At 42.6% G+C, this 13,410-nt stretch overlaps 1 protein-coding gene across 2 annotated transcripts in view; it reads left to right on the forward strand.

Annotated features, from left to right (window-relative positions):
* The first annotated feature begins 9,107 nt into the window (after nt 1–9,107).
* The window catches only part of MAP7D2 (MAP7 domain containing 2), a 101,505-nt gene continuing 97,202 nt past the window's right edge, over nt 9,108–13,410 (forward strand). For both annotated transcript variants that reach the window (XM_084844043.1, XM_084844044.1), the window contains exon 1: nt 9,108–9,212. In XM_084844043.1, the coding sequence (XP_084700169.1) occupies nt 9,161–9,212 (52 nt within the window). In that variant the 5' untranslated portion in view covers nt 9,108–9,160. The remainder of the gene's footprint in view (nt 9,213–13,410) is intronic.

Genomic DNA, 13,410 nt, shown 5'->3' on the forward strand with positions numbered 1-13,410 from the left:
TTTGAATAATAGAAAGGGTAGACATCTTCATTAAAATTAATAATACCTGAATCTGCTTTTTCAGTTTTAGTTGCATGTTATTTTTATACTGGTTTTGATACAAAATTTCCTTTCACAGATAAACTTGCCATAGCAGAGAGAAAATAAATTTTAAAAAATTATGTACGTTTGAACTGCTATTCTGTATTTGGTAGTGGTAATGCTGAAGTTAAAACACTAGGTGGCACCAAATTTAAGTTATTAATTTGAAAGATGTGCACTGTTCTCTTGTAATGTGGGTGGGTAGAGATGATTTTCCTTGATTTTTCCTTCCCCCTGTGCTTTCTGAAAAGCAGCTCCAGAGCTTGGGAGGTGGCCCAGGGGGGTGCAGGGGGAGCCTCCCCTGGATCTTGGTTCCTTCCATGAATAGAAGGATCCCTTCTGTTCATGGAAGGGCAAACTTGGATCCAACTCATTTAGAATATTTTTACATCACAAAAAATCTTATGCTTAAAGAATAGTCGATTTTAATCTTGAATTCCATCCATATCAGGTACAACTGTGTAAAGAGTTGGGTGTATAAATGAGATTAATGTCGAGTTTTGAAAATCTCTATCTGAAATTAACAAATTGGAGAAACCAATAAAATGAGCATTTCCAGTGTGAGTGGGAGTGGTGCACCTAAAAAATTCGGTAAAGACTAATATAATCCTATCAATATTTACATTTTAGATTGGGTTTGTGTCTCCTTAGTGTTGTATCTTGCATTCTCTATTTTAACCAAGGACAGTTTATTGCCATTAACTAATATACTACAACAGTTTTCATATGAAAACTCAGTTCTTAAATTCTGTTATGCAGCTAAATTTTCTTAACTGAGAAAACAAGAACTTCAGAAGTGGAAGTGCATTCAGCCACATTTGTTTCCAACTGCATTTACACAGTACTGTGGAGTTAGCCTCCATACATTAAGTTCTGAAGTTGGAGATCTGCTAGCAGGTACTAAAGTCCTTATTTTGCTTGCCTCGTGAGTATTTGATATCAAATGATGTAAACTGTTTGATGTGAATATGAATTTAATCATTTGTAAATGAGGGAGGAAAGTTTTTTTTTAAATTCACAACGCCTACCTACTCTGTTGCACACAACGTATGTGTAGAATAGTCTTAGGCTGATATTATAGGAGCTTAAAGGTGAGAAGTTGCTTGGAGCCTATGATCAGTAAAAATGCAAACACTTACATTTCCTTGAATAAACAAGTATGCTCTTGCATACTTGCATTGTGCATTACAGTACAAATACTCGGTTGGAAACGTAGTAGACATGAGAGAGTGGTAATGACAGAAGTCTTACCACTGTTAATGTTTATACTAATGCTAAGACAAAAAGATACAAGGGATGGTCTAACTTTTTAATATATGAAACCTTATTTTCTTAATAGCAACAAACCTAAAAAAGTACATATAGTATGTACAGTGATAACGAGTCAGATCAGTGGTTCATCTCCAGCTTAATTCTTTTTACTCTGACATACCTGAGATTTTTAATACCTGAGATCCTTTTTTAGGTGTGGAGGTATTGGGGATTGAAATTTAGAACCTTCTACATAAAAAGAATTGTGCTTTGCTACTGATCTGTTGCCTCTTCTAACTTAAGTTCCCAGCTGTACCTATAGCTGTGATTCAGAAGTGTGAGGGCAGTCCCTTAAATACATGTTTTCCCATCTCTCCTCCAAGAATCTTGGTTCAGGGAGGCATGTGAAGTATTTCATTTTATCTTCACAGCAACATGAAATTAATGGGTTGGATTGAGAGAATGTGAGTTGCCTAAGGCTACCCAGGGAGCTTCGTGGCTGAGTATGGATTTAATCTATGCATCCCGCTTCCAATTTTAGTGTCCACTAGCTCTCGAGCTATATATGTCAGACACACATTGCACAATTCCTGTTAAGTTTGTTAATTTAAAAGGCTCCCATCTCTTCTAGGCTGGCATTGCTGGATCATTTTGATCAACTGTAAATGAATCTTCCTCCTCATTACACAAGATGTAAAGTTTGTGCATGTATTAACTTCTAGCAGTACTTTGATTTTTAAGAACATAAATACAAGATAATAAACTGTTTCCTTCTTAAAGGAAAAGCTGGTGCCATGTAACAATGCAGTATGCTGGTCATGTATAGTTGCAAACTATGTACCTACATTCAAGTTGTTTATGGTGGCTTAATTAAAGAACTATGAAACTCAGTTAAAATAGCACTGTTGTCTGAAATCAGGTAACAATTTCTTAGTGTATATTATTCTTATTGGCACCCAGATTGTCAGCTAAAGGACAAGTAGTCCTCTCAGCAGTAATATTTTTCCATGTGGAGCTGTTAAAGTGTTTTCAAACATTAATTCTCTTATGAAAAACCTAATGACCCAGTTTGCACATAACCGCTAACTATAGATTGTTTAAAGCTTTGTTAGTTGCTGTACAACTAACCTCCTGCACACTCATCACTTATGCTTTCTGAAACAACCAAGGAATGCCCCATTCCTAGGTTGTTGACATGAAATGCAAACCTGGCACCCTGGGTTGTTTAGGGTTAAACCCAGCATTTTAACCCAACAACAAACCATGGATTTAAACTCTGGGTTGTTTAACCCTAAGATTAGTTTCACCCTAATCCCAGAGTGCTAGGTTCGCACATCATGACAACAACCCAGGAATGGGGTGTTTGTGGGTTGTTTCAGAAAGAGGAAGTGGGTGGGAACCAGCGTGCTCACAAACTTGCAAACGACCAATGATTTGTTAACCATGGGTTGTTTAATCGTCCAAACCAGGCCATGTGAAATTGTTGCCCCTGCAATCTCCAGAGCTGTGAAATATACTCAGATCACAGAAGTTGTTGTGGCATAGGTTTGAGAACTATTGGAGTGTGCAATGTGTGGTTTGTGTGAATGAATGACTCCAGTGAATGAAAAAGCAGATCCAGTTTAAATTACTAACTAGCTCTAATTGTACTTGCTCAGTAGTTCTGAAAAAAGCAGACATATAGCTGCATTTAATAAGACAAATTATTTGTGTTTGTGTGTGTAAGAAGTTTAACTTTCTCCTTTGCCTTGCTTCTCCTATCCCATAACCATAATTTTTCTGTTTTCAGTTCCCATCTGCCCCTAGATCCTGTCCCCTTTAAACATCTTGCATACTCAGTGAAGGTGAATTAAGGTTGGATTTTATCCCCCCACCCACCTTCTTGCAATTATGTAGGAGGATTCTGACTTGACCCAGATAAATTCTAGCTGATATTTAGCCATTATACTACAACTGCTTTGAATGGTTTGATTGTGCTGGTAGTCTACTGATCTTGTATTGATTGATTGAAAAGATGAGTGGAAAAGTGTAGCTGAATTTAAATGGGTGAGTACAATTGTACTGTTCGGATGAGTTGATGAATTTGACTGAAATAGAAGCATAGGATGGGGAGGTCCAGGTAATTTAAGCTTTGTGCTCTTCTTTGGGGTAGGTTCCTCTACCCAATAAGAACTACTTATTCTTGGTTGGGGTAAGCTGGTCACTCATGGAGGGGTTCTGAAGACTCCCCCTACAGTGCTGGTATATCCACACCATCAGCAGCTCTGCCTATTATAGCCACTGCATGGAAAAGCTACTACACAGATGCTGTTTCAAGCAGCCTTCAGCACATCTTGGTTAAAAGTGATAATCTCTCATTGACATTATGAAACTAATTCAGCAAAACACATGCCACTCTATTTACTCACCTGAGTTCAATCGAGGTATGAAGAATTTAGATTGGATTCTACAAGTTTCCATTTTGCACTTGTGCTTCTACTTTTAGGTTTCACTTTTTTACCTTGTTCAGCTTTCAGAAGAGCTGCGTATAGGCTGAAAAACAATTTTACTTTTAAAAATTAGAACATGTTTTTGCAAAGGTTAGCTTCTCTGAACAGGGGCATGCTTCTGCAGTGCTGTGGAATGTGGAGGTTGATGTTTTCATATCTGCACAACTGTTTTGTGAATGGCCACTGTTAATGTGATTGTCATTGTCATTACTATCTGGATTTCACTTCCCTTTGACCTTACAGTGTATATATTACATTTAGCTCATGATAACACTTCATGCACCTGAAGAAGTGGACTGTAGTCCATGAAAGCTTATGTGATTATAAATCTGCTAGTCTTTAAGATGCTACAAGAGTCTTTGTTTTTCCTTATGTTAACTTCTCCTAGGATTCAAACCATTATCTTGAACGTGATAATCTTAGAGTGCAGTCCTACTGGGATTCCGTCAGCCTCTGAACTTGGAGGCTGACGGATCCTGTGCAGAGTGGGAGGAGCACAGAGGCAATCTTCACCTCTGTGCTCCCCCTCCTCTGCATTTCCACTAGATGGGTGATTTTGCCCATCTAGCTGGGACTCTGCAGAGCAGGAGGGAAGGAGGCTGGGGCAGCTGGAGGATTCTTCGTAAGCCAGCCATCCCAGTCTCCACCGCTTCCCACCCACAGAATGTCCTTCTTTCCCTCCTCTCCGAGCTCATGTTTGCGAGCTCGGAGAGGCAGATGGCATGGTTCTCTCTGTGCCAGCAGGGAAGGGGCAGGGAGCAGGCAGCTTGGACTCCTGGGTCTGAGGTCAGAGTGTTGTCTCCAGCCTCAGATCAAGGAATCCAAAGTATCCTATAACCCCCCAGATTCTATCTGGATTGCTGTCTTAGAGTATCTATTTAAATAAAGACATGAGTTCTGAATACAAAATCTACAGTCTTTATAAAATGATTTACTTATCTACAGCCCAATCCTATGCATGTTTGCTCAGATAAGTCAATGGACCTTATTCGCAAGTGAGCATTGGATTGCATCTGTTGTTCCACTATTTTAGACTTTTTCTCAAAATTACTGAGTTGATTTTACCTAGTGATAGCACCTTATACCAAAAGGTATAATTAGAATAAGAAATTATATAAATCTTAAGTGCTGAGCAAACAAGTGCATGATTGGAAGAGCAATCCTGTGCGGGTAGAATAATCCAATGGAGTTCTCCTAAACCCTTCCTTTTATTTTTTATTTAATTTTCCCTCCGATTGGCAAGGAATATCACAAATTGTTCACTGTAACCACTGATTTCTGTGATTTAGGCTGTAGGATGTTGTGGAACTGCTGCTCCACTGGCAGGACAGCATTTGCACCCCAGGAGGAGCACCCTGTAGGCCAGTGTAAAGCTTTGCTGACGTAGATGTACCACTAGTGGGGTTTCTCTGGTGGCACGGGAGGGAAGGGGCATTCCAGGGGCAGAAAGCCTCATCCTGCCTCAGACGCTTTGTCAGACTTGGAGCCGGCAAAGAGATTTCTGCAGTCAAGGAAAACAGTTTTCAGATCTTCACTTTTTATTTAATTTTTTACATGTATAAAAGTTTATTACAAAGTTATTAAGGTGCAAGGAGAGAAATTATATAGCTTTGAAGATCTGAACCACCAGTAGATTATGATGAACTCTGGAAATTAAAAATACATTTATAAATGGAGAAGAATTTGTGTTTAGAAGGTGGTTAATAAACCAAATGCCATATTAAATATTCAAGTAATTGTCCTTTGGTGGCTGAATGTTCTTGTATAAACAGGCTTAATGCTGAAGGTGAGAAGCAACATCTTTGTACATTTTGTTAAACGTTTACATTTTCTGCAGTTTATTGCCAAGGAAATCCTCATTTGTGAATAACGTTAGTATTGAAGATGTCTGCCATAAAAGAAGTAATCTCTTGCTGTAGATAAATGTGCCAACACTTTGTGCTAGGCAATGAGATCGCATGGTCATTAAAACACATGAGTGGAAGCCTTCAGTGCAGCCTTTGGAGGCCTTCAGTGTGGTATATGCAGCTGGCCAAGCAACCACTGCCTCATCCCACCCCTGTACCAAATGGCTCCTTCACAAACCTACTGTTCAGCAAGCTGAGGAGGTTTTTTTTTTATGGCGCATGGGAACGAATTCACGCTCTGTTGTCTGTGTTAACTGTACTCTTCCCAGCTTGCTTAACAGCTATTTAGTAGGCTGCAGTATGTGTATTTGTATGTGTGGAGGTGAATGGGGGGAAAAGCTGGCTGTGTGGGTCAGCAGCATGTGGCCCTTGAGGGCAAACAGTTGCCCCACCCTTGCTTTAAAATATGGAGTACTCAGGCGATTTTATATTCAACATGAAAAAATGTGCATTCTTTTTATAGATGCACTTATGTTCTATTTTGCTTATGTTACAGGACGGCTCCAAACTTATGGTGTTGATACAAATGCTTTAGTGTAAAGGTGTTTATTGTATCTACCAAAAGTACAGGTAAATTTATATAGATATCAAGTATCTATCTTCAACTCACATGAAAGAATTTTTAGTGGTTTTAGGTCATACATCCCTTGTTTCAGCAATAGAGTACTTTTGGCTTTTCTCCCCTGGGTACTGCTGAGGCAGTATAGCATCTTATTATAGCATTACTGGGGAAAGCCTTTATTTTAGCAAGGAATATTACAGTTAATCCCAGAGCCCAAAGCAATTGTTAGCTGTCTCAGCTAGGTGTAAAAACCTTTGGAAAAAAAATACTTTCATGTAAAGTAATTAACACAAGTGGATAGTTGCATACTATATAAGAACCAAAAGGCTGAATTACAAGAATTTCAAATCTCGTAGCAAGAGTTCTCAATAACTGCACAAAAGAAATACTATCACCTGTACTACAATCAGGTTGGGATTTAAACATCTCATTATACAATAAAAATCAACTCCACTTATGGAGGGGGAATGCCTATATTTCCAGCTGTGGTCCTTGGTTCTGTATCAAATCCTGCTCTGTTGACAGACAACCCAATGAGGTTTCACAGTTCCTTATTCAACATAGGTGCATGAGGAGCATGAATAAGAAACTGGAGATCTCACATTCTACAAAACAAGCTTTGAGCAATTGCAAATCATACAGCCCCCCCCCCCCCCCCGGGCCCTGGCACATTGTCTCATTCAAGATGCCCCAGAATTGGTGGCTTAGTGGTTAAGACGCTGAACTACAGACTGGAAGGTCGGCAGGACAGCCGTTCAAGACCCGAGTGCTGCGTGACGGAGTGAGCTCCCGTCTTCAGTCCCAGCTTCTGCCAACCTAGCAGTTTGAAAGCAAGAAATTGCAAGTAGATAAATAGGTACCGCTTTGGTGGGAAAAGGTAACAGCGTTCTGTGCACCTCGGTGTTCAGTCACGCTGGCCACATGACCACGGAAGCGTCTTCGGACAGCGCTGGCTCTTCGGCTTAGAAATGGAGATGAGCACCACACCCTAGAGTCAGACACGACTGCTTGGGGACACCTTGAAAGCTATATGTTCCTGTGGGGAGGGCAGATCTTTAAAATAAATTTCTCCCATTGATACGAATGGGAGAAAGTTACTAAACCAACCCCTGGGCTGATGTAATTTTGGGTTCTTTTCAGGCACATGCTGGGAAATACGCGAATTTAAGATCCTATGGATCCTCACCTGGCCTGGAACACCCCATTTCTGCCTGTCTCTACCAATGCCCATGGAGTTTTCTATGGGTGTATCGGGAGCCAATGACAGCAAAAGTGCTTCCCTCCAGTGGGCCTCCCTTTTCCCCCTGGCACAGTGGCATTTACACAGCTTCCTACAGGCCCGAGTTAGCCTAATATTGCACCTGGAATTTCACTTATACAATGACTTTCTTGAAAGCCTTAGGCTAGACATGAAAAAGAGGGAGTGGTTGTGGTGAAAAGACAGGAGGGAATGAGGGTCTGGGCTATAAGAAAAGGTGTGATAAATGTTAAGAGGCAGAGAGGATGGAGAGATTAATTGAAACCTATATTGAGCTCCTGAAGACCCTGATGAGGCAGTGTGGCCTTTAAATGTGGGGCCATGCATGGAGAGTGGATGGTGGGGAATTACCCAAGACTGTGGACCTGAGGGATAAATAGAAGAGGAGATTAATGGGGTATGTATAAGTAGCATCTAGAAACTAGAGAAAAGAGTCCACCTCGCCACTGGGAAGTCTTAAGTTCTTCATCACTTTGGGACACTGATTTCTGGTATAAGCTGCAAAACTGAACTTTTTAGTTGTATAGCTGAAGCCAGTTCCCACCGCCAGCTGAAAATACAGCTTTATTCTGCAGTGTTACTTCCTATTTTAACAATCTTGACATTGCTTTTTCTCCATTTTGGTGGTAGGAATTAAAACGGTAAGCCTATGCCGGTATGTGCATTTTTAAAAGGCGTGAAGCAACAGTGTAGGGAACCTACCATAATGGCAAAGGACGGTTCTTGAACCGATTGAAAGTGTCTAAAGAAATGGCGCCCCCCAAAGGGCGGGGGCAGTAAAAACAAAAACAAGGTGCATCTACTGTCCATAGACAAAGCACTTCTGCTCCCTGTGTGAGGCGTTTACACAGAGCTCATGACGCATTTGTACCTTGTTTTCGGAAGAGGGAAAGAGTCGCGAGGGAAGCGCTTCTGTCCCAACACGTCTCTTCTGCCTGCGAGGACGCGCCGCTTTTCATCTTTCCTCGGCTGCCTGATTTATTTCAAATTCCCCGTTAAGTGGAAATGGGCACGTGCTTCAAGCAAAAGTGGTGCGATGACGGCTTGTGGAAATTCCGCCAACAAGCCTGTGGGAGAAGTTGCGGCTCGCTGTCTCCCTCCCTGGGCGTTACAGCGTTAGCTTGCTGCCTTGTTACTGGCATCCAAGGCAGAGAAACGGGCGCAGCCGCGGCGGCTCCTTTTTGGCGAGCGCTCGACAGCAGCCCGTGGAAGAGGAGCTGCTGCCCGCCTGGGGCAAGAGGCGGGAAGGAGGGAGCGCGAGCAGGTTGCCACACGTTAGCAAAAGTGCAGCAGGAATTGTTGAGAGGATGGAATGAAGACCGGGGAAGGTCCAGACGCTGCGCGCTCGCTCCTCTCCCTTCCCGCCACCGTCTATATTTTTTCACAGCCTTAGCCCCCAGCAGCCCCCCACACCTCCCTGCCCCTCTTAACCTCGGGCCTTTATGGCCCGTTTCCCGCCTCCCCGGCTCTACAACGCGCAGCGTCAGGTGTCGTGCCAGAACGGGCAGTGCGCCTGTGCGGCAGCAGCATTATCAGCTACGGTGCTGAAGCGCGGCGCCAGGCTCCAGGGGAGAAAAGTAATCTGCAGCTAGCGCGCCAGAGGAGGAGGAAGATGGCGGAACCGGGGCCAACGCGGACGGCTCCCTTGTACCCACGGGCGTCAGGTAAGGGTGAAAGGCAGAACGGCGTGAGCCCTGGTGGGTGTGGTGGTTTGCGGGAAGGTATTGTACTTCGTAGGGAAGCCCCTCGCCTGTTACCACCGTCCCCCCCCCTTGCGCCACCATTGCCCTGTGTGGGGCAGGAGGTGTGGGGCTGCGAGACGGGGGGGGGGGTCGGGGTTTCTCTCGGAGCAGGTGCCCTTCCCTGTGTCTTGCCCTGAATGCTGCAACGTGTGTTGCCGCTCCATGGCAGATAGTCCGCGAGGATGGGAGCGTGATTTATTCGCGAGGGTGGGTGTGTGCCGTGGCATTTGGAAGGCGGATTCGTTGGAAGTCGCCACGTAACAAAAGCTGGGAAGGCGCCAGGGCAAGCCTTGGGTGGCTGGGCAAGCGTCGGGGGGTGGTGGTGTTACGTTGTAAAGATGATGTGAGGCCTCACTCGGGCGGGGGCGGGTTAGCGCCAAGGAAGAAGCAGGCTTATTTCGCATCAGCGGTTTGTTCCTAGTATTTAGGGAAGGTCAGGGATAGCGCCCAAACCTAGAAAGGGGTGGTGGTGGTTAGGTGAAAAATCAATATTTGGGTGTTGGGCTTTCCTCATCCAGACGTCAGTAAGCTCCTTTGGTGACTTCCTCTGTTAGGGGAAGGCAGTCAGTAAATGCTAGGAAGGGATTGCTTTGCTGCAAGGGGTTTTGTGTCCATTTCACAACCAGAAGATGAAAGCTTTTAATGCTTTAATGGTTCGCTGTCCCCTGTGGTAGTAAACTAAGGTTTTCTTTGATATTCACTGGAGGGGGAGTGTAAAATTGTAGTGTCTTCTGCTAGGCTAAAGGGATGTGGTTGAATATGCAGTTGGGGAGATGACTATTTTAATTCTAAAATCATTTTTTTGGTGGTGTCTTTACTCGCCTTTTCTGGCTTTAAACCTGTTGGGTTGGTGTTGCATGGCAGATCCATGTTCATGAGACAGTTACACAATTGTGGAGTATGTTGCCAGATATTTGAAGTGCTGCTGTTAGCTAAGGCGGGGACTTGGTGCACAAACTAATTTCTAGCAACACTTCGGTCTGTCTTACACAGGCATGGGAACAAAAAACTAGGACAGTGACTTGTTTCTACAGCTTCCCACCACTTCCAAGGTTAAGCATGCTTTTAGTCTAGCTGTTCTGTAAAAGCTAGTAATAGAAGTCTGTCTGCACAATTCTATAATCAGCAGATCAGAGAGGTTCAAAGGCTGCTCAAGAAAATGGTGCCTGACTTTGGTTTCTTGAATTCTTTCATGGGACAAGTAGATGATGATTGGGTTAATGCAAATCTCTGGAAAGCAGTGATGTTATAGTAGTATGGTGGCACTTTGCTGTGACACAACTTTTGTAGCAACCTACCTTGATTCATTCTAGATATCTAATACAATTTACAGAACAGTAGCCATGCAAACTGTTTTACTTTCAGGTCATTTCATAAATTAGTTACTCAAAGATGACAGCAGCCTTATTGCCTTCAAGTGTGTGCGTGCATGCGCACACGCAGGCTCACTCTTCAATTTCAGACTTGAATTGGAAAATGGTAATGAGCTCTAAGTCCTGGACTAATTTTTCAGGCCACATTGCAATGTGCCCTGGATGCATTGAGCAGCCACAGTTAGTGATGCTGTTTGCACATAATGTTAAACCATAGTTTAGTGCTATATACACAACTGGAAAGGAAAGCAGCCTTTGCAAAGTGCCCAGATCAAGTGCTCCTGCTTTCCTCCTCCCCCGCAGCCTGGACAAGGAATAAACCAGCATTCAGTTTGTCTGATTCCTGGTTTGTTATGTGCAAACCAGGAATTGTGGCTTCAAATAAACTCTGATTTGGGAAATAATCCAGCTAAACAAGCCAGGGTATGTAGCTGGCTTGTTTAGCAATTGACTAGAATATTTTTAAACCATAATTCTTGGTTTACATGTAATCACAAGTTAGGAATTGGGCAAAGCAAAACAAAATGATGGTGTATTCCTCCTCCCAGCTGTGTGGGAGGATCACGTGAGCCTGAATCTTTGCTTGGGCTCCTTTCTGTTCCTGCACATAGCACTAAACCATTGTTTAGCGTTATGTGCGAGCCTCCCAATGTTGGCTTCAAAATTGCTCAACAGTTTTGTTGCTCTTTGGCTGCAGCCCAATCCTGTGTATGCTTATTAAGGAGCAAGCTTCTTTGGACACAAAGGGGCTTACTACTGAGTAAACATGTATAGTATTTGTGGCTCCCTATAGTATTTGTGGCTCAAAATTACATGCTTTACAGTGAGCAAGAATTAATTACTGTCATTTAACCATGTTGAAGGAGTTATTAGTTCAACATCTCCATAAAAGTAAGTCACAGAGATCTAAATCCCTGCTGTTATTTCCCAGCAAGGTGTAATTTAGAAATATGCTTGCTTGATCCTGGACTTGCAGCTATTGACAGCCTTAGGGCACAATCCTATGCATGTTCAGACAGAGAAAAGGCCTACAACTCCCAGCATGCCCCAGCCATCCATGCTGGCTGGGGCATGCTGGGAGTTGTAGGCCTTTTCTCTGTCTAAACATGCATAGGAATGTTCCCTTATTCCCCAGGAATTTGTCTATAATTCCCATTACTCTCTTTACCTTGACAGCTGGCTCTGTCAAAAGCAGATATTGAGGCTACAACAGTGCGTAACATTCATAGTGTAATCCTAGGCATGTTTACTTGGATGTAAGGCTCTCCGTGTTCAGTGGGCTCGTTCCCAGGTCACTGTTTATAGGATTGCAGCCTTACGGTGTACAAATCTATTAAGTTAGTGGGATTTACTGATTAGGATGTGGGAATCCTGTTTGAAGTGCAGGGCGATCGTATATGAAGGACAGGAAAGTACCGGGAACTTGCAAAGACTGTGTGCTCAGCTGTATTTCAAATATAGAATTTCGGTACTAAAACATCATTTTTTTTTAACAGCAGGACTCCGTTTTATTAACTAAGTTTGTCACATTACCCTCTTCTTAAGACTTCATGTATCTGGAGTCCAGTTCCACCAGGGGCTGATCAGGCTTCTTCTTGCAGGAGTTCAGGAAGGCTCTGGAGACCAGCTTATTTTTGCTGGCCTTTCTGTCAACTGTGAGTGGCTGGTTCTAATGGTGTTACCCGTTTTTATAGTATTTTATTGAATAGTCATAGCTTTATTGGGGTTTTTTTTTTACGTATTTTTGTGCGGTTTTTATTTTGTATGCTGCCTCGAGAGGGTTCTATCCTTAAAGGCAGCCTAAAAATAATATTGGCCTTCGGCTCCCTTATTTCTGATGTCCTTAATAGATTAATATTTAAAGACTCATGAATTTTGTGGAGGATATGAAGTTCTTTGGGGAAAGTCCAACATTGCCACCAAACCAGTGACTGCGCCTTGTCTACTACATTGTGCTCCAAAGTTCATATTTGAGATTTGCCAGTCCTTCATTTTCTGGCATTACAGATATGTTGTGGTATTTATATGTGTTGATTTGGCTGATCAGCATGAGGAAGGGCTGTACAGTTTGGATCTGGTATAGTATCCATTAGGAAGGTAATGTTTCATACATCCAACACTTTTGTGTGACGGTTTTCCATGTGAAGCTTGCTTTTATCACTTTATCTCTGTTGGAAAGCTATGCAATATGACTCCTTCATACATGGGCTGCACACCATAGTTTCAGTCAAAAGAAACTTCTTGCCTACAGTCCAATAACAGTAACATATGTTCATGGCTTCCCATACTTTTTCTGTGGAAAGGGGTAGTTTTCTTAATTTTCATTCAGGAGTATACCCTACTGCATCTTCTGAATTTTCACAGAGGAGATGCTGCACACCTGGAGCTCTGGATGGTGACAGTTTGTCCTTACTAGGACATAAATCTCTTACTTTGCATCTATTACACTAAATTCGTAGCATGAAGGTGAATTCCAGGAAGATATGTTTTTCGGGGTTTGCCCTTCTGTTACACGTAATAGTCTTTGGCTAGCTTTAAGCTCGGGGGCTGACTTCTTTTTTTATAAACTGTTTAAATACTGAGCTTCATAAATAAATTAACTTTCTCGCACTTTCAGAGAATTCAGTGTTCACACGTTTGTCTTATTGCAAGAGATGGAATTAATATTTGCATGGTAAAAAAAAAAAAATTGTTCAAATTCCAGTAGACGGACCATTTCTCTTCAAAGGCTTTTCAGTAAACTTAGC

The sequence above is a fragment of the Heloderma suspectum genome, chromosome 3, assembly GCF_057233095.1.
Source record: "Heloderma suspectum isolate Gila_16-S chromosome 3, 16-S_ref, whole genome shotgun sequence".
Lineage (NCBI taxonomy): Eukaryota > Metazoa > Chordata > Lepidosauria > Squamata > Helodermatidae > Heloderma > Heloderma suspectum.